The sequence below is a fragment of the Dipodomys spectabilis genome, unplaced genomic scaffold (genome assembly GCF_019054845.1).
Source record: "Dipodomys spectabilis isolate Male_0828 unplaced genomic scaffold, ASM1905484v1 ptg000165l, whole genome shotgun sequence".
Taxonomy (NCBI): domain Eukaryota; kingdom Metazoa; phylum Chordata; class Mammalia; order Rodentia; family Heteromyidae; genus Dipodomys; species Dipodomys spectabilis.
The window spans coordinates 1,729,271-1,749,299 of NW_024870842.1; the positions used below are offsets into that span (position 1 = coordinate 1,729,271).

General features: G+C 41.7%; 1 protein-coding gene across 1 annotated transcript; it reads left to right on the forward strand.

The window, feature by feature from the left end:
• The first annotated feature begins 2,353 nt into the window (after positions 1-2,353).
• On the forward strand, positions 2,354-18,960 carry Cnep1r1 (CTD nuclear envelope phosphatase 1 regulatory subunit 1). Its single transcript, XM_042693459.1, has 6 exons — positions 2,354-2,472; positions 3,525-3,596; positions 7,897-7,970; positions 11,887-11,996; positions 12,483-12,537; positions 18,087-18,960. The coding sequence occupies exons 1-6, from the start codon at positions 2,448-2,450 to the stop codon at positions 18,126-18,128; spliced, it is 378 nt and encodes a 125-aa protein (XP_042549393.1). The 5' UTR covers positions 2,354-2,447; the 3' UTR covers positions 18,129-18,960.
• Positions 18,961-20,029: the final 1,069 nt, after the last annotated feature.

Genomic DNA, 20,029 nt, shown 5'->3' on the forward strand with positions numbered 1-20,029 from the left:
ACATGCACCTCCATGTTCATTGCAGCACTGTTTACAATAGCCAGGATATGGAAACAACCCAGATGTCCCATTACAGATGAATGGATAAAAAAAATTGTGGTACCTATATACAATGGAATAATATGTGGTCATTAGAAAGGACAAAATATTGGCATTTGCAGGGAAATGGATGGAACTAGAAGAAATCATGTTGAGTGAGGTAAGCCAAGAGCAAACAGAGAAATGGCACATGGTCTCCCTGATAAGTAGATGTTAAATCCAAAACGTAAGGAGATAGAACAAAGTAAATCGACTAGAGAAACAAAGGACCTCCACTCCTCTGGCCGAATCATGACTAAATGACCCCATGCTGCTGACCACATATATGATATATATGTGCACATCGGAGGAAAAGTAGGAGGAAGACGCAGAACTAGAGGGAAATGGGAAAACATACAACAGTGGGACCCATCAGCTGCACTGGACATTGATCAAAACGAACTAAGCAACTCAATGGCAGTGATGGGAGGGAGGGAATGAGCAGGAAAGAGGGAACAGCTGACACTAAGCAAAAGGAAAAAAATGTACATGTGGAAGAAATAACTGTATCGTCAAAGCTCATAGAACTCATAAACTTTATAGACCACGATAAAGACAATTTGCCCCATGACAAAAATAAAAATAAAATAAAATATACTATCAAGCCAGGGGAAGAAAAAAAATGCACATCCTACATTGCGACAGGAAGCCAGTATCTGTTTATACATATTTCCAGAGCCGAGAAAAAAGCCACGAACAAAAGCAACCCTTCCTTCCAATACTGTGGCTTCAAATTTTTAATTAAACACATTTTAAAAACTAATGTTTACAGCCAGGTGACAGTGGCTCACACCTGCAATCTAGGTACTCAGGTGACAGTGGCTCACACCTGCAATCTAGGTACTCAGGTGACAGTGGCTCACACCTGCAATCTAGGTACTCAGGAGGTTAAGATTGAAGGATCGCAATTTGAAGCCAGCATGAGCAGGAAAGTCCATGAGACTCTCATCTCCAGCAAGTGGAGGTATGACTTAAGTGATAGAGCATCAACCTTAAGTGAAAAAGTGAAAGAAGAACCCCTGGGCCTGGAGTTCAAGACCTAGTATTGGCATCTAAATAAATAAGCTGCTGCTGCTTATAACCCATTAAGTGGATTTTGTGACCTTCTTTGGTTTCAACTCAATTTTTAAAGAATACTACCTTGCAGGTTTCAATGAGATAATGCAAGTAAAGGGTTTGATCCAGAGGACATCTCTCTAAATGAAAACTTTGAAAAATACTTTATTAAGGGCTATTTCCATGCTGGAATGTGAAGGGAAAGTCTGATAATGAATAAAATACCCAAAATCCTAACAAGGAAAGAATTCCAGTGCAGCTTAAGACTTTCCTAACTCTCATCTTTGCATAATTGGTTTCTTCTCAGCCATCTTGGGGTTCTCAGGTCAAATGCTGGGGCTCAGTGAAGTCCTCCCACAGAACACTGGCTCTGCTATCCTTCCTTGACTTCCCTGGATCGGGTTACTCTACTGCCTCCTTATCTAAAATCAACTACTTATTTGCATGCTTCTTGCCTGGTGTGAAAAGTCTACATGGAAAGTAAAGAGATATTTTCCATCTTAAGGCTAGGAATCTGACTTGCTCCTATCTGTCCCGGATAAACAAGTTGCCCAGCAGGTCCTTCAGTGAATAGTTCGCCAACAGATGAATGACCACCAGGAAATAAGCAGAGGCATTGTGATAGATATAAATGTAGCAAGCCCTTCCATTTGTATAGGCATTGGAGCTTACACTTTGCCTTCTTTATGATTTGTGAAATTTGGATAATTTGAGAAGAAATAACCAAGACAGGAAGGCTTGCTTAAGGGCTTGAGTATCTAGGAAAGAAGTACCATAATTAAGGAAATTCGTTATTCGGGGTTCTAGTTAGTTCTGTCAGTATTTTATTTCCACCTTGACCTCGTTGAGGACAAGGCCAGCTTTGTTAATATCTGTATCCTTCATCAGCGTCCAGAACACTGCCTGAAAGTTAGTAGGCGCTCCATCACCATGTGAGGAATGAAAGAACCAAGGAGGGAACTCTGAAGAATACCGACGCAAACCTACTAGGTTTGGGCGGACTGCAGTTCCTCCCCGGGACAGGAGGCGACGCCAGCGTTACGTTAGCGCGGCCTCGGGCAATTCTTGGCCCCTCCGGCTGGCCGTCCATCGCTGAGTTTTTGTTCGTGCAGAAATTAGCCAATAGAAACCAACCTTAGTTAGTTGGTCCGGTAGAGATGTCCAATGAAAGCAGCATGTTTAAGAAAGGGGCGGGAAAGAGGGACGGGACCGAGGGAAGCGGTTGGCGGAGGGAGTTGGCGCTACAGGCCAGGTGGGGGCCGCGGGCTGCGATGCGGACGGCGCCGGGGCGGTGACCGCAGCTGCCGCCCGACATGAACTCGCTGGAGCAGGCGGAAGGTAGGGCGCGTCGCCAGGGGCCACACTGGGGACCCCGGGGAGGCGGCGGAGGGCGGGGAGGAGGGACGGGCCCGGACGCCGGCGGCCGCGCCTCCGCTCCCCGGCCCGGCCCGCGCGCCCCTCCGGGGGCTCCGCGTTCGTCCTTCGCTCCTCAGTGGTCGTACGTGAGCTCGTTTTCTTCTTCTGACAACCCCCGGGGTCGGCGGCCCGAGGTGTTCCGGGCTTCTCCAGTGCCTGCCGCCGTCAGCAAGAGCGCCCGGGTGCAGTTCCACCCCATCTCTAGTCGGAGGGAGCGCTTGGACACCCGCCTTAGCGCAGGCCGTGGGCGCCGCGGGGATCACCTGCCAGCCTGGGAGGGGGAACGGAGGGTGTCTGCCCCGCACCCCGTCCCCAGTAGCCTGGGGTCTAGGAAACCGGGCGGCTTTGCCGTTAACCCCGCACGGATGCCCGCGCCGGGTGACCGCGATCTCTGACCGCCGTGGGGTACTGGGAGAAAGTTGTCCGTTTCCGCAGAATAGGAGGAGCTCGAGCCTGGTCTGGGTCCTTTTATGTGCAAGCTCTCCCCTCTCCCCCACGCCTCAGATCGATCCCAGCTCTTCACGGCTTGTTTGGAAGCTTCTCAAAGTAAAATCCGCCCAGTGTCCTGTGTGCGAAATCGGGAGTCGTGTTTTCATCAATGTGCTTAAAACTGTCCTCGTAAACAAACTTGTGTGAGGAGCAGGGGGAGGCTGGGAGGCCGGGGCAGACGACCGAGAGAGGTAATGTGCAAAGTGCATTGGTGAAGTGGAACTTGGAAACTAGAGGAGATGGGTGGGGTCGGGAGAAATGCGAGGGGGGGAAAAGTACGGAAGGGGCACCGTACTCACAAACTGACTTGCGGAATTGAAATCCCCTTTGTACAACGACTTAAAGATAATTGTTTAATATTTTGAAACTGTCTTAGGTGTCATTTGGTGGATAAGACCTGAATCAGTTAACCATGTAAAATGTCTTCTCAGTAGGTTCAAACTAGTAAGCTTGGCTAATCAGAGAACTGAAACATTTCTTCCTAGACCTCAAGGCTTTCGAGAGAAGGCTTACTGAATATATTCACTGCTTGCAGCCTGCCACAGGACGTTGGAGAAGTAAGTTGCCATATATTTTAAGATAAGGTGGTACTTGATCATTTTATTCCCAAATAGGATTGAGTCAGTGCTTGCTTTATTAAACTATAAGGGTCCTCTTTATTCAGACAGTTTTAAAACTTACTTGACCATTGTAAACAAGGGGCTGGGAAGGTGGCTCAGTAGTAGAGTGCTTACCTTGCATGCATCAGTCCCTGGGTTCAATTCCTCAGCACCACATAAACAGAAAAAGCTGGAAGTGGCTCTGTGACTCAAGTGGTAAAGTGCTCACCTTGAGCTGAAGAGCTGAGGGTCAGCTTGCAGGCCCAGAGTTCAGACCCCACGACCAACCCCCCCCCCTAAAAAAAAAAAAACCACTGTAAATAATGCATTACAAAGATATATCTATGACAAGGTTATGTAAACTGGTTACCCTAAAAGAACCAACTATTCTATGTGGTTGCATTTTACATTTTTCTACGAAAACATATACTTTAACTTTTCATTAAATATTGTAACTTTAGTAACACACAGTGAAAATTTCAGAGGCCTGTTTAGTGGTTTTACTATTTGTGTACAACCTTTTGAAGTAATTGTGTGTTTCTGTTTTTAATTTTTTGAGCCAGGTGCCAGTGGCTCGTGCCTGTAATCCTAACTACTCAGGAGACTGAAATCTGAGGCTCATGGCTCAAAGCCAGCCCAGACAGGAAAGTTTGTGAGACACTTATCTCCAATTAACTACCCCAAAAGTCAGAAGTGGAACTGTGACACAAGTGATGGAGATCTAGTCTTGAACAAAAAGCTCAGGGACAGCGCCCATGGCCTCAGTTCGAGCTCCAGGACTGGCACACACACACACACAAAAGCAAGACATTTTGACTGGGGATGTGTGGCTGGGAGAGTATGTGCTTAGCATTTGTGATGCCTTGCATTATGTACCCCCCAAAAATTCATATTTAATGTATGCTTGCAAAATTTTAATGTTTCCCTTATTGGACTTTTAATTAGGTTGGTTAGTGTGTGTGCATGTCAGTGTCTCTGTCTGTCTGTGTCTGTGTCTGTTTTGGTGGTACTGAAGTTGGATCTCAGGGCTAGGCAAAGCAGCCACTCTATATACCACATCAGCCCTACCTTCAACCCTTTTTCATTCTACTTATTTTTTATGTTGGGTCTTGCTTTTTGCTGGGCTGGCTAGAGTATGATCCTTCTATTTATATTTTCTATCATTTGGATGACAACATCACACTGAGCATTTGTTTTTGATCAAGATAAGGTCTCAAACTTTTTTGCCCAGACTGACCTGGACCAATGATTCTTCTGATCTCAGCTTCCCATATATCTCTAGTTGACTTTTTTTGCCAGTCCTGGGCCTTGAACTCAGGGCCTGGGCACTGTACCTGAGCTTCTTTTGCTCAAGGCCAACACTCTACCACTTGTGCCACTGTACCACTTGAAGCTTTTTCTGTTTATGTGGTACTGAAGAATCAAGCCCAGGGCTTAGAGCCCAGGTAAGCACTCTACCACTAAGCCACCTTCCCAGCCCATAATCTCAGTTCTTTTTTTGATTTTTCTTTTTTTTTTTTTGGTTGGTCGTGGAGCTTGAACTCTGGGCCTGAGTACTGTCCTTGCACTCTTCAGTTTAAAGCTAGCGCTCTACCACTTGAGCCACAGTGCCACTTCTAGTTTTCTGGTGGTTAATTGGAGGTAAGAGTCTCATGGACTTTCCTGCCTGGGCGGCTTTGAACTGCAATCCTCAGATCTCAACCTCCTGAGTAGGTAGGATTACAGGCATGAACCACAGTCAATCTAGTTGATTTTTATAATATAACCTACTGGTGTTGCTTTGGCGCCTGACTCTGAAAAGGAATGTATGTTATTCCTATCTTTTTGTAAATATTTAAAGTTTTACAAAGTATGATTTGAATGAGTTGTAATTACTGTCCCATGGAAAGATACTGTTTAAGAAATGTGGACAAATACACAAGTGATAAAATATTCTTCTGTTTTGATATTGGGTCTCACTTTTGTTCAGTCTAGCCTTCAATACCTGGGCTCAAACTCTTCCTGTCAACCCTCTTCAGTAAGCTCTAGTAGCAGGCCATCATGTGTTGCTTTGGACAAGTCCTAATGTCTTTTTTTTTTTTTGCTGGTCATGGGGCCTGAACTCTGGGCCTGCGCACTGTCCCTCAGCTCTTCAGCTCAAGGCTAGTGCTCTACTACTTTGAGTCACAGCTCTACTTCCAGCTTTTTCTGCTTATGTGGTGCTGAGGAATCGAACCCAGGGCCTCATGCATGCAAGGCAAGCACTCTACCACTGAGCCCCTTTCCTAGCCCCAAGTCTTAATATCTTGAATGTTTGCTAAATTCAATTTAATTAGGAGGAAGTAAAGCCAGCCTTGGTGACTCACACTTATAATCCTAGCTACTCAGGAGGCTGATATCTAAGGATCCTAGGTCAAAGCCAGCCAAGACAGAAAAGCCCATGAGAGTCTAACCTCCAGTAAATTACAAAAAAAGCTCGAAGTAAAGCTCTGGCTCAAATGATAGAGCACTGGCCTTGAACAAAGAAGCTCAGGGACAATGCTCAGGCCCCAAGTTCAAGTCTCAGGACTGGCACACGCGCGTGCGCGCACACACACACACACACACACACACAAGTAAAATAGCACATACCTTGAAAGTATACCTTTGGACATACCTTTAGACTATACCTTTGGTCAAACCCAGTGTCTAGTGCATGAGATGAAGTGCTCTACTACTGAACTGCATCCCTACCATGATAATGTACTTTATTTAAAGTGTAACTTGCTTTGCCAGAGCAAAAATAAGAGATTTTTTTCCCCCTAGGTCAGGATTTTTTTCTGTGTAATTTGTGAATTGTAATCATATACTGTGAGAATCTTGATCAGCCAGATTTATAAGTTATGATTTTTCTTATTCGCTGATTTATCTGGTTTTACAGTTCCTTGAAAGTCTTTCAAAATGTATTCCATGCTTCCCTAGCTTGCAAAGTGAAAGGTCAAGAGCACACTCTTCCTGACTCATGTCTCAGTGCTGCAGATAAGAGACAGCTTGTTTAACGTAGTAATCAAATAAAAGCACATAGATGAATCTTCTCTAGTGTTTTCATTGTTACTTTATTTTTTAAAAATAAAAGTACCAGTGGCAGTAATGCTAGCTACTCAGGAGGCTGAGATCTGGAGGATTGTGGTTTGAAGCCAGCCTTGGCAGAAAAATTCACTAGACATCAACTCCACAGGTAACCAACAAGAAGAACTGAAAGAATGGCTCAAGTTTTAGAATACCAACCAGCAAACTTGAGGCCCAGAATTCAAATCCCACCACCACAAATTTTGCCTATGTAGTCTTGTATATTTCATTCTAGAAATACAGATTACAATAAATTGAGTTTAGTTTGTTCATAGTTCAAAACACAATTTTGATATTTTAATTCTTCTGTTAAATACCTAAAATGAATTTTTTCCAGTTTATCTGTGTCACTAGGAACTTTAAATGGCTAAGGTTTCCTATATCTATTGCTTTTTTTAAACTTAATCTCCACATTTGAAAACTAGTTCATCTTCACTGAGAGATGAGCAGCTATCCTCATCTCAGAATATTAACTACATTGTGGGGCTCTGTTACTATTCTCTGATGTTATTCTTCAGTTTTATTATGATCTGTTTAGAATTTCTAAAATAATTCTAGCTTAATGTGGAGGGATAAATTTTTCTAAGTTCTACAAGCCCTGATTTCTGTCCTGACTTTTGTTTAGGTTGTAAAAGAAAATCTGATAGTGATTGGTCTGCTCCACTGACCCCACACTTCTAACAGCGACCTTTGTTTAATTCCACAGCAGGCACTTGTCTGCATGGCAAAGTCCTTAGTTAGAATCCCAGTACATTAAAAAAGGAGCCTTTGTTTGGTTTGTATACACTTGAAAAATGAATTAAAAAAAATTTTTTTTTAGTTTTAGTTTGCAAGATGTGCAAAAATCAGCTTAAAACATAACACAGTTATATAACAGAGTCTTATCAAAGTTTCACCATCTGGTTTCTTTTAATTTCATTAATCTTCATTCTCATTAGTTCTAACTAAGTAACAAAAGGTAGGGTACCCCAATTACAAAAGTTTACAGTGTTAAGAGAATTCTTCAAGGCCACATGCCAGGTCTTCCAGTTCTTGAGTCCAGTCAGTGTGTTTTCCATTTAAGAATGTGTTATGCTCTTTGGCTGCCCCTTGTTTGTTAGGAGCTGGTGGTGGTTATGAAATATGAGGGTATGTTTGCTCACTAACTAACTTCGTGTTTATCTTTCATCAGTGCTGCTTATAGTGGTATCTGTCTGTACAGCTACTGGTGCCTGGAACTGGCTAATAGATCCTGAAACACAAAAGGTAGACATTTTGTTTTAAAATCTTGAGTAGATTAAATGAGATAATGGATGTAGTGGTGCTTTGTTAATTTAAAATATCAAGCAAGGCTTCCTGTAACTACTACTAATGATATTAACTCTTACATTAAATATATGCCCTTGTAGGTACTGGTGATCATGCCCATAATCCTAGTACTCAGGAGGCTGAGATGTGAGGATCCCAGTTGTTAGCCAGCCCAGGCAAGAAAAGTCCATGAGATTGTTATCTCCAGTTAACCACACAAATACTGGAAGTGAAAACTGGGAGAGAGCAAGGGAAGGGATGACATTGTCGAAAACAAAAAAAGTACTCTTTACCTGAGTTACATAACTCTGATCCCTTTGTACTTCACCTTTATAATAACTGTATATATGTAATATATGTGTGTATATATATATATATATATGTTTTTTTTTTAAGCCAGAAGTGGAGCTCATATGGTAGAGTGTTAGCCTTGAGCAAAAAGAAGCCCAACCAGGCCCTGAGTGCAAGCCCCAGGACTGGCATCAAAAAAAAAAAAAGAAAAATTACACACATATGTATATATGTGTGTATATATGAATATGTGTGTGTATATATATACACACACATATTCCCTAGATTAATTTGCCTATGAAAGTCTTTTAGCTGGCTCTTAAGAATTAAGTATCTTTTTTTTAAGAGAAAAGGACTAAGAAGTGTTATTTCAATTACATATTTCTTAATTTATCTCAATTTCTGTGCAGATTTCATATTTTTTTACATCTCTCATTTTTCTTTTTTTCATATGAACATTCTCTTCATTCTACTTTGTTCGTTTAGCATTGTTAATGCCAGCTTTCAAAAAGTATGGTATTTTATTTGAATAATCTCTGTTAATACTTTACTTCACTCCAAAAAGCCATTTGCATTTGAGATGACTTTAAGAGAAACATATGACTATCACAATATATGAGTGATAAAAAACAAATTAGACCAGGAAGGAAAGCAAGTCACTAGTATATAGGCCATGGGCCTTGCCACAGTTGCTAGAATTGAGGTATAAATTAATCTCAGAGTCACGTAATGAAGGAAGTCAAGGTTAGTTCTGTGCTTTTCATTTCTGTGAGGAAAGCACACAGATCAGAGACAGATCTTTGAGCTGTCGAGTGTTTGGTGTTTTTTTTTTTTTCTCAGCATTTATCTCAGAAATTTCCTGCCTGGAGTTTAATATAGGAAATGCCAAGAGATCTCCCATTGGGCACTGTGTAGGAACATCCTTACACCAAATGCAATAACTGATTTCATAATGTTATTTCTTGAAGCACTCTTTGATGAAAGCCAATAAAAATTCTCTTAATTTCTGCCTCCTTCTGCTAACTTGCGCCTTAATTTCAAACTCGGACTTTTTTTAAATTAGAGTTAAGAGACTCCAAAATTTCAGTGAACTTTTTTCCCTCTGATGCAGTTTTATTTGAGTAACAATGTTAAAATTTTTGAAGAGTCTTTATCTCTTTCCCCTTTTTAAACCAAGCAGACATTTTGTGTAGTTTTACTTACTACTCTTTAAGTTACAGAGAAGAACCTAATGTTAAGTCTAGGTGGCATTTCCAGCAGGCTGGGGTCACTTCACAATGTGTCCTCTGATTGTCCTCTGAAGGGACCAGAGTGGGCAAGGATGGAAATGCATGTTAATAGAGGGGTTTTGTGGCTGACAGGGAACTCTCCTGTGTGCTCACTTACAAAAATGGGATCTGAAGGCTGCACTGAGTACTCATCTTCAGGCAGTCCTGCCAAGAAGATTGAAAAATCTGTCTTGGGAAATGAATCTGACTTCTAATTGGGAAAAATATAAGGTGATTTCAGCTAGTTGAGATCTTAATAAAACACAGAATTAAATGTAATTTGAAATAGGCTCAAAACTATGTAGTTAATATAATTCCTAAATTAGGTGAGAATGTAGCTATTAGCCTGAGGGTTGGCTCTTCTTAATTTAGTATTTAATAATCCTAAACCTGACAGGAGTGTTAACCAGCAATTGTGTCTCAAGAAGGTACACAAACACAAACTAGTAGCTAGCTGGAAGAAACTAGGGGGAGTAGTAATGTGACAGACACTTGGTCACAGGGGATACCTGGGGTTTAGATATGCAGTTGGTTGCTCTGGAGGGAAGGAGGTTAATACCAACTGACCTAATTCAAATAAAACCATAAAGCTGGGTACAATGGTTCATGTCCGTAATCTCTTCACTCAAGAGCACAGAAAGTGTCAGAATAGCCTGGGAAACTACATAGTAAGATCTTGTCTTAAAAAAAAAAATTACAGGTTCATTCATACCTCTAGTCCTAGCTACTCAGGAGGCTGAAATCTGAGGATCACATTTGAAGCCAGCTCAGGCAGGAAAATCAGTGATTCTTATCTCCAGCTAACTACCAGAAAGCCAAAAGTGGAGTTATGGCTTAAGTAATAGAGAAGCAGCCTTGAGCAAAAAAAAATTCAGGGATAGCACCCAGACCCTGAGTTCAAATCCCAGGAATGGGGCATGAAAACATCTGCTAACATTGAGCAGACCACTGAGCTGAACTGTGGGAATGAAAATGTTCTCAAAGGTTCCAAGAAGACGCTCCTCCGATTACCCTTTCTTCAGGATCCCATCTTTACGGAGCTTTTCCTGATGTTTTCAGCGTCTCATTTCTTTTATGACTTTGCTGAACCACCTACTGGTGTTTTGGGTGGGTTTTGTTTTGTTTTGTTTTTTCTGTTCTGAAATAGGTAGTGTGTCTTAAAACATGGCACCTCTTAATTCTGTTGCTCCCATGTAGTTACTAGCTTGAATTTTTTTTTTTTTTTGCCAGTCCTGGGGCTTGAACAGGGTCTGAGCACTGTCCCTGAGCCCCTGTCCCTAGCTTGTGTTCAAGGCTAGTGCTCTAACACTTGAGCCACAGCACCACTTCTGGCTTTTTCTGTTTATGTGGTATGGAGGAATGGAACCCAGGGCTTCATGCATACTAGGCAAGCACTCTACCACTAAGCTACATTCCTAGACTTGAATTCCTTTTTTAGGTGCTCCTAGCACTTGTCTTCTCTTTGGTTTAGGTTTCTATTCCCCAACTGTGTGGCTTGGCTCCCACTCTTGTTCCAGTTGTGAATCCTGGTCTCTTGTCCCTCTATATAGTTTGAGAATTTTATGTTGTCTGGTTTTGTACTATCATCTCATTATACGGAGGCAAAGGAATCCTGTTCTTCTCTTGAGTTCTAGTTCTTTACAGACAGCTTCTAACCATTTTTCCCCCTGCTTGAGTGTCCCACATCTGTAAAGATCTTAGTAGCTTCAAACCAATTCATTTGTTGCTTTGAGGAAGGAGGGTAATACATTACCAAGCTGAGGATTTGTATGTAGGATTTGGAGGGGTGGGAGGTATGTGCATAGGGGTGTGACAGGAAGTGGCGATTATACTTGGGACTGGGGTGTGCATGGTTGAAGTTGCCCAGCTCTCCAAAGGAAGTGTTGGGCAGGGTGGTAACTAGATCACATCTGACTTGTGTTTTTCTTGAGACTAGAAGCTTTACCTTCATTCATTGAACACAGAATTTAATAACTTTTTTGGTAGGATTTTTTGATTAGAGGACTGAAATTGTTTGGATTCAGGTGTTTGAAGTAGAGTGTTAGTGTTTTGATATATAGAAGATACAAAACATACATTGTAGAAAAGAGGCTGGGAATGTGGCTAAGTGATAGAGTGGCTTTAAAAAAAAAGAAAGGAAAGAAAACAGTAACCATTGGTGAACTTAAAATGTTCTTATAGCATAGCAGTAGAGAACTAGGGTTATGCGAAGTCTTCAATGATAACTTGTATATTACATCTATTTATGCAAGGGGGTATAGGAATCATTGTTCTAAGAATGTAACATTGTTACATTTCATCCTTTTCTTTTGCAGGTGTCCTTCTTCACATCATTGTGGAATCACCCATTTTTTACTATTAGCTGTATCACTCTAATAGGCTTGTTCTTTGCTGGAATACACAAGAGAGTAGTTGCACCATCAATGTATCCTTAACCATGGATAAAGCACTGTTCTCAGTAATCTGAGTGATTGTTAGATGTTGCGTTAGTGACAGAATATCTGAGACAAGCAATTTAAGGAAGAATTATTGTGACTGAAATTCTGGAGGCTTCAGTCATTGGTCAGATGACTCCATGGCTTTAGGCTATAGTGAAGCAGATATCATGTCAGGGAAGTGTGCAGGAGCAGAGCTGCTCACTTTGTGGCAGCCAAGAAATGAAAGGAGACAGGAGGGAGCTGAGGAAAAGATACACCCTTCAAAGGCATGCCCCTGGTGACCCATGCCTCCAAGTGAGGCCCTACCTTGTAATATCCTATTAGCAGTGAACTGGCCAGAGGATTGATCATGATCTAATCACTGCCAGCTGGGATCCACGCCTCAGTAAGAGCTTTTGGGGTATATTTCATAACCAGCCCATTACAGAAGCTTGCTTTTGAGACAGAATTTTCCTTTGACCATATTCATTCAGTATAGCTGCTCGATGTCGAACTGTTTTGGCAGAGTACAATATGTCTTGTGATGATGTAAGTACTTTTTTCATTGGAAAACTGTAAAACTGCATGGAAGAACTGAAATGTTGAATTAAAGCAGTCATTTGAACTTGGTATGGTGGCACACTCTAGTAATCCTGACATTCCCAGTGCCTGAGGTGGGAGGGTTATGAGTTCAAAAAAACAGGAAGAGTAGACTGTAGACTGTGAAATTAATAGACTGTCACTTACAGAATTGGTTCAGACTTCTGCAGTTGTGATGCTCCCAATAATGATGCAATGAAATTGGCCAAGTCGGCCACTTAATCTTCCTTACTGACATAGAATCATGATGCTTTTTTGTTGTTGTTCATGGAGCTTGAACACTGGGCCTAGGCGCTGTCCCTGAGCTCTTCAGCTCAAGGTGAGCACCCTACCACTTGAGCCACAGCACCACTTCTGGTTTTCTGGTGGTTAATTATAGATAAGAGTCTCACAGACTTTTCTGCCTGGGCTGGCTTTGAATGGCGATCCTCAGATCTCAGCTTCCTGAGCAGCTAGGATTACAGGTATGAGCCACCGGCCCCCAGCTTTATGATGCTTCTTAAAATGGCACTCATTTTAAATTTACAAGACTTGAGTGTCAGGGTGTAGTTCAGTGGTAGTGTAAAATTCTGAGAGCAAGAAAATCCACAGAGGTACACTTAAAGGTGACAAAGGAGTTTTATTAGTCAGTCTGCAACTGCCCTATCCTGGGCTACCTCAAACTAGGAGCAGCTGCAACCTCCAAGGGGCAAGTTTTACTTTTTCTTTTGCCCTCCTTTCCCTCCTATCCCACAGGTCTTGCCTCTCTGCAGGCCCTTCAGCTCTTTGTGAGCCTCTCAGCTTCCCCGCTTGCCTCTCCACCAGCCTCTTCACCTCTCCGCCCGCCTCAGCCCACCTCTGTGCCTCTCCAGACCTCTTCACCTCTCTGTGGGCCTCTCTGATCTTGACAGGCCCCTCCACTCTGCATAGGTCCCTCAGCCTTATACAGGCCTCTCCTCCAGCCCGAGTCTCCCCTCAGGCCGGCCTGTGGGAGGCCTGGTTTAGTCCTCATCAGCACAAAGAAGGTGCTAGAATAGAAGGTGGAGAAAGATACAGAAGTAGAAAGATGGCAAAAGTAGAAATACAAATGACCAGTAAGCTTACATAAAAAGACTGGACAGATGGCTGGGCAAGATATCACGTGCCTGTGGGCCCAGCTACCTGTGAGGCAGATACATTGGAAAACTCATTTGTAGTTGAGGAAATGCAAAGTAAAACAATGAATTTCCATTTACTTTATCTGATTGGTAAAAGTTATAGCTATAACCATGTGCTGGTGGCTCATGCTGGTAATCCTAGCTAGTCAGGAGGCTGTGATCTGAGGACTGCAGTTTAAAGCCAGCCCGGAGGGGAAAGTCCATGAGACTCTTATCTCAATTAATCAACAAAAAGCTGGAAGTGGAGCCTCATGTGGTAGGGTGCTAGCCTTCAGCAGTAAAACAGCTCTGACAGTGCCTAGTCCCTGAGTTCAAGCCTCAGGTCCAGGAAAAAAAAAAAAGCTACAAGTATATGTTGATAGCTCTAGTACTAGAAAATGCTTGCTGGGCACCAGTGGCTCACGCCTATAATCCTAGCTACTCAAGAGGCTGAGATATGAAGATCACCGTTCAAAGCCAGCCCAGGCAGGAAAGTCCATTAGACTCTTATCTCCAGTAAACCACCAGAAAACTGGAAGTGGCGCTGTGGCTCAAGTGGTAGAGTGCTCACCTTGAGCTGAAGAGCTGAGGGACAGTGCCCAGGCCCAGAATTCAAGCCCCAGGACTGACAAAAAAAGAAAAGAAAATGCTGTGTTGGGAATATAAATTGGTGTAACATTATGAAGCATTTTTAAAATTATTCTTTTTATCACTTATAAAGGTTTTTGTTTGTTTTTTTGCCAGGGCTGACTTCTTAAACCATGATCCTCAGATCTTAGCCTCCTAAGTAGCTAAGATTACAGGTGCCCAGCTATAGATATAATTATGCCTGGTGTGATGGTGTACTCTTGTGATCCTTGCACTAAGAGGCTTTGGCAGGAGGATGTAAAGTTCAGCTTCAACTTAAGCTACAAACTTTTTTTTTTTTTTTAAGTTTTAATTATGAGCCAGGAACAGTGGCACATGCTGGTAGCCCCAGATACTCGAGAGGCTGAGGCAGAAGAATCATAAGTTTTCAGCCTCTAGCAAGACCCTTTCTCAAAAAAACAAAAACAAAAACAAAAAAACAATGAGCTGGTGTATTAGTACATGCCTGTAATCCAGAATTCAAGGCCAACATAAACTTAGTGAGATCCTGTCTCAAAAAAAACAAATGCTCATAGAAAAATTCTTCTGGAGAGAGAAGCTGTATTTTGTATTTGTGGTAGATAGAAGGGTAACTTAATTGTTTGTTATTTGAATCATTTTGTGGTGAGATTGCAGTAATAGCTTAGTAATTAAAAGCACAAAAGTATATTCATGAGGTGGAATGCTACTTATCCAAATTAAAAAGTGGCAAGTTACTGAAAGAGAGTAACATGAAGGAAACTCAGACACATTGTATGGTTCAAAGACAAGCCACACTAAGTGGTTATGTTCTTAGGAGGTGAGAAGTAGAAACCATGGCTGCAGAGGAGCACAGAGGGTCTTGCTGAATAGTGAGAACTCAATCAGAGTGGTGGCAATGTTTGTCCGAACGTAATACAGGAATTGGGCCAAACTGTGTATATACATTTGCGTGTACATGTGAATACCCATGTGCAAGCTGATCAAACTCAGTCTTATACATGCTAGGAAAGTGTACTATAGTTAAGCTATTTAACCCAGTGTTGGTGGCTTATCCTAGCTACTCAGAAGGCAGAGATCTGAGGATAACAGTTTGAAGCCAGCTTGGACAGGAAGGTCCATGAGACTTCATCTCTAATGAATCACAGAAAAAGCTAGAAGTGGTGCTATGGCTCAAGTGGTAGAGTGCTAGCCTTGAGCAGAAGGAGCTTAGGGACAGTGCCCAGGCCCAGAGTTCAAGACCAGGAACAAAATTAATAAATAAGCTACACTCCCAACCCAAGATTTGAGCATTTTCTTTTTTTTTTTGGGTCCGGACTGGGGCCTGAACTCGGCCTGGGTGCTGTCCCTCAGCTCTTCAGCTCAAGGCTAGCACTCTACCACTTGAGCCACAGCGCCACTCCGGCTTTTTTCTTTTTGCTTATGTGGTGCTGAGGAATCGAACCCAGGGCCTCAGGCATGCAAGGCAAGCATTCTACCACTGAGCCATCTTCCCAGCCCTTGAGCATTTTCGTATATACAAATTATAGCTGTGGGCTGGGAATATAGCTTAGTGGTAGAATGCTTGTCTTGCATGCATGAAGCCCTGGGTTTGATTCCTCAGTACCACATAAACAGAAAAAAGCTGGAAGTGGCCTGTGGCTCAAGTAGTAGAGTATCTCAGAGACAGTGGCCAGCCCCTGAGTTCAAGCCCCAGGACTAACTAATAAAAAATATAGCTCAGTAGAACAGTGGAAAAAGTATCAGAAATCCACCAAGATATCAATGACTAAACAAATTAAGTGACCAAAATTTAAGTGAAAGTCAAAAGGCAACCAGAATCCAAATAACACTTTTGAGCTGAAGATAAAAAATAAACTACTTGAAATCTCATCAACCAAAGATAATGACTGACAATATTTGTATTTTATTGGGGGGGGGGGGTTGTGTGTGTGTGTGTGTGTGTGTGTGTGTGATCCTGGGGCTTGAACTCAAGACCTGGGAGCTGTCCCTGAGCTTTTTTTTTTTTTTTTTAATCAAGGCTAACGCTCTACCACTTGAGCCACAATTCTGCCTCCAGCTCTTTTTGTTGGTTAATTGGAGTTGAGTCTCACAGAGTTTTCTTCCCAGGCTAGCTTTGAACATCAGTCCTCAGATCTTAGCCTCCTGAGTAGCTAGGATTACTGACATGAGCCACTGGCACCAACCTTGTTGTATATTCTTACTGACTGTATTAAAGGAAGATGCTACAGATTTTTCAAACTTGCTCCCGTAACCCAGTATTAGGACTTAGATATGCTCCATTTTGTTTAATTGCATGTTAACACAGTTAATTAATTTGTCTTGATTTAATTCCTGTTTAACATACAGCTCCCCCCATTTTCCAAACTATCCATACTTGACTCTGATTTCTAATTTACCACCAGAAAACCGGAAGTGGCACTATGGCTCAATTGGTAGAGTGCTTGCCTTGAGTTGAAGAGCTCAGGGATAGGGCCCAGGCCCAGAGTGGCACTATGGCTCAATTGGTAGAGTGCTTGCCTTGAGTTGAAGAGCTCAGGGATAGGGCCCAGGCCCAGAGTTCAAGCCCCATGACCAACAACAAAAAAAAAACACTTAATGATTACACTATTTCTGTGTACTACATTGCACCTAAATCCCCTTTCTTCCAGATAAAGTAATTTGTTTGGTTTTAGGGTATGCATTTAACTATTATTTATTTTAAAGATGGCTCTGCTTAACACAGAATTACCAATATATACTGAACACCAGCAGTGTGTGTGTTCATTGCTCCAACCATTGGTATACTTTTTTTGTGTGGCAGTACTAGAATTTAAACTCAAGCTATCGCAGTTGCTAGAATAGCACTCTGCCACTTGAGCCAGAGTGCTTTTTGATGATTAATTTGCAGATAGTGTCTGTCAAACTTTTCTGCCTGGGTTGCCCTCAAACAGTCATCCTCCAGATCTCAGCTTCCCGAGGTAGCTAGGATTATGGACAGGACCCACTTGCACCTAGCTCGCTTTTTAACTTGAAGAAGTTAACTTCTTTTATGTTGAAAAGAAGAAATGTGGGGCTGGGAAGGTGGCTCAGTGTTAGAGCGCTAGCCTTGAGCTAAAGAGCTGAGGGACAGCCGCCCAGGCCCAGAGTTCAGGCCCCACGACCGGACCCAAAAATAAAAATAAAAAAAGAAAAGAAGAAACGTTTTGCCCAAATATATGGGTTTTTTTTAATTGTGAAAATAACGTACTGAGGGGTTACAATTACATGGGCAAGATAATGAGTACGTTTCTTATCAAGCATTGTTGGCTCCTCCTTTGTTTCCCCTTCCCATCCCTTCCCATCTCTCACCCACACTTCCCCACCCCCCCAAATATATGGTTTTATGTCTTTGAGATTTCATGTAGTAAGGAACATAAATCTGTACGAGTTAAGAATTTTATCCAGTGTATAAAATGTTTGATTTCTAGCTAACAAGGGAGTAAGGAATTGAAGATATATGTGTGCCTGTTGGTTTTGTTTTGTTTTTGATGCTAGGGGTTGAACCCAGAGCCTTATGCCTGCTAAATATGTATTTTTCTACCAAGCTACTTCCCCAGTTGTGTGTTTCTGCTGAAGGGGTAAGGAATTCATTCAGTCCACATAACGGGAGCTTTAAAAACATACCTAATGATTGTTGAATGTTGCCTAAATATGGAGAAATACTCTGACTCCGTATGAATAAATGCTCTATAAAGTTTATAAATAAAATGGAAATATTTCTAATAGAACTGTATGTTGAATTTTTTTCTTTTACAGACAGGAAAACTAATTTTGAAACCTAGGCCTCACGTTCAATGACAGTCTGCACTCATTGTTATGGGACCTAAAACAGTCTCTCTTCAAATAAGTGATACCGCAAAAAGCCATAAGGATTCCTTTTGCAGTTGGATACGTGAAGGTTATAGCAACAACAGACAAGAAGTGTGCAATATTTCCCAAGATTGTCTTGATGATGACTCAAGTTGTTGGTGCTTTGGTACCTTTGATTACCTGTGTTCAGTATTAGTGTCACTTTAGTACTTCAGTTCCTGCAAAGAGTTTTGCAGATGAAGTATGCATCTATGTTACTAAGTTAAACTTAGAAGCCGAACCTCACTCAGTTTTTATAATGTATTTTTGCAAACTACTGTAAATAGCAAATCAATGCCAACATTAAACAAAGAGGAAGATGTGTGGACCTTATTCCCCTGCACCAGTATTTCAGGAACATCTGCTTGCCATCCTCACAGCTCTCTAACACTGGCTGTTATGTGTGCCTTTCATTCTTTCTTCTCTTAATTGTACTGCAGGAAAAACAACAGATTCTGCTTAGACTGAGGAAAACTCATCTCCATTATGTTGTAAGAAATTACAGATGTTTTGAGAATTTTTGTTAAACCAGATTCTTAAGTACAGCAGCTCTGTGATTATTTTCAGTCCATTGTTTTATTTAGTGCTAACTATATATTTTTTTTAAGATTTTGTTTATCCTGACTTTCACTTGTGTAAAGTTTTATTTTTTGAACTGCAGCAATAAAACCCTCTGCTCCTAAGAAGTCTGAAGAGGGCATTCTACAAATTCTGCTGTTTTATTTTCTGTAAATTTTGTAGGTAAATATGTGCATAAAAATAAATACTTTATATATAACTAGTGATTGGACTTTTTCTTTGGTTCATGTCATATATAACAAAATTAAAAATTCTTGATAGATGCTTATTCCAAATGAGACATTTTACTTTACATGCAATAGAGGAAATAAAATCAATGCAACATTTTAATTAATTCATCCTTGAGGAAATTTATCTTTTGAACCAAGTATACTGAAGTCACATTTAGTTGTCTCATTGAGCAACCTCGCTGAAAGATTGAAAGCTGTGACTGAGGTGCTGTTTTAAGTTTCGTTTTGGGGTAGTACTGGGTATTGAACTTGAGGCCTTGCATTTACTTAGTAAGAGTCCTTTTTGTTTAAAAAGTAAAACTTTACTTTTCAGCTAAGGTCTTGTGCTTTCATCCTTGGACCTAGATCCTCCAATCTTTGCCTTCTGAGTATCAGAGAGCACAAACCTATACTACCACACCCTAACCTGACTACTGCTTTTTGAAGGGTCTGTCTTTCTTAAGAGCTTGTTTGGAGGTTCTAGCAGGGAAGCGCAGCTACTCCTATACCCTTGACCAAAGACCGGTCCTCTATCAGGGAAAGTCCTTCTCTGACCAAGTGCGGATGAAGCGGTGAGGGAGGAAGGGAACAGGGGACACTTGCCTAGTCAGCCAGATCAGCCGAATCAACCTTGGCAATCAATGGGGTGACATGTTGCAGACAGATCACCCTCACATCCCTGTCTTTAGAGCTGGTATTTTATAGACAGGATGCCAAGAATGCTCACTGATAAACACTCTGCATGTCTGAGCAACTAAATTGTTTCACTGTCATTTGAAGCCATAGGAGTCTCATTTTTCTTTCAGATCATCTATGAAGTACATGCCTACTTCATCAGGAAGCACAAACTTTCTAGTAACTAATGTTTTTAGACTATAGTTGATGTCTGCTATGCAAGCTTGAAAAACAAGAGAAGGCAAGCCAGGCACTGGTAGCTCATACCTGTAATCCTAGCTACTGTATTTAGGAGGCTGAGATCTGAGGATGGCAGTTTCAAAGCCAGCCCAGGAAAGTGTGAGGCTCTTACCTCCACTAAACTACCAAAAAGGCCAGAAGTGGAAC

Coding starts and splice junctions, on each gene's coding strand:
- Cnep1r1 (XM_042693459.1), top strand. CDS start 2,448: ATGAACTCGCTGGAGCAGGCGGAAG. Junction 2,473..3,524: donor CTCGCTGGAGCAGGCGGAAG/GTAGGGCGCGTC, acceptor ATTTCTTCCTAG/ACCTCAAGGCTTTCGAGAGA. Junction 11,997..12,482: donor AGAGTAGTTGCACCATCAAT/GTATCCTTAACC, acceptor ATATTCATTCAG/TATAGCTGCTCGATGTCGAA.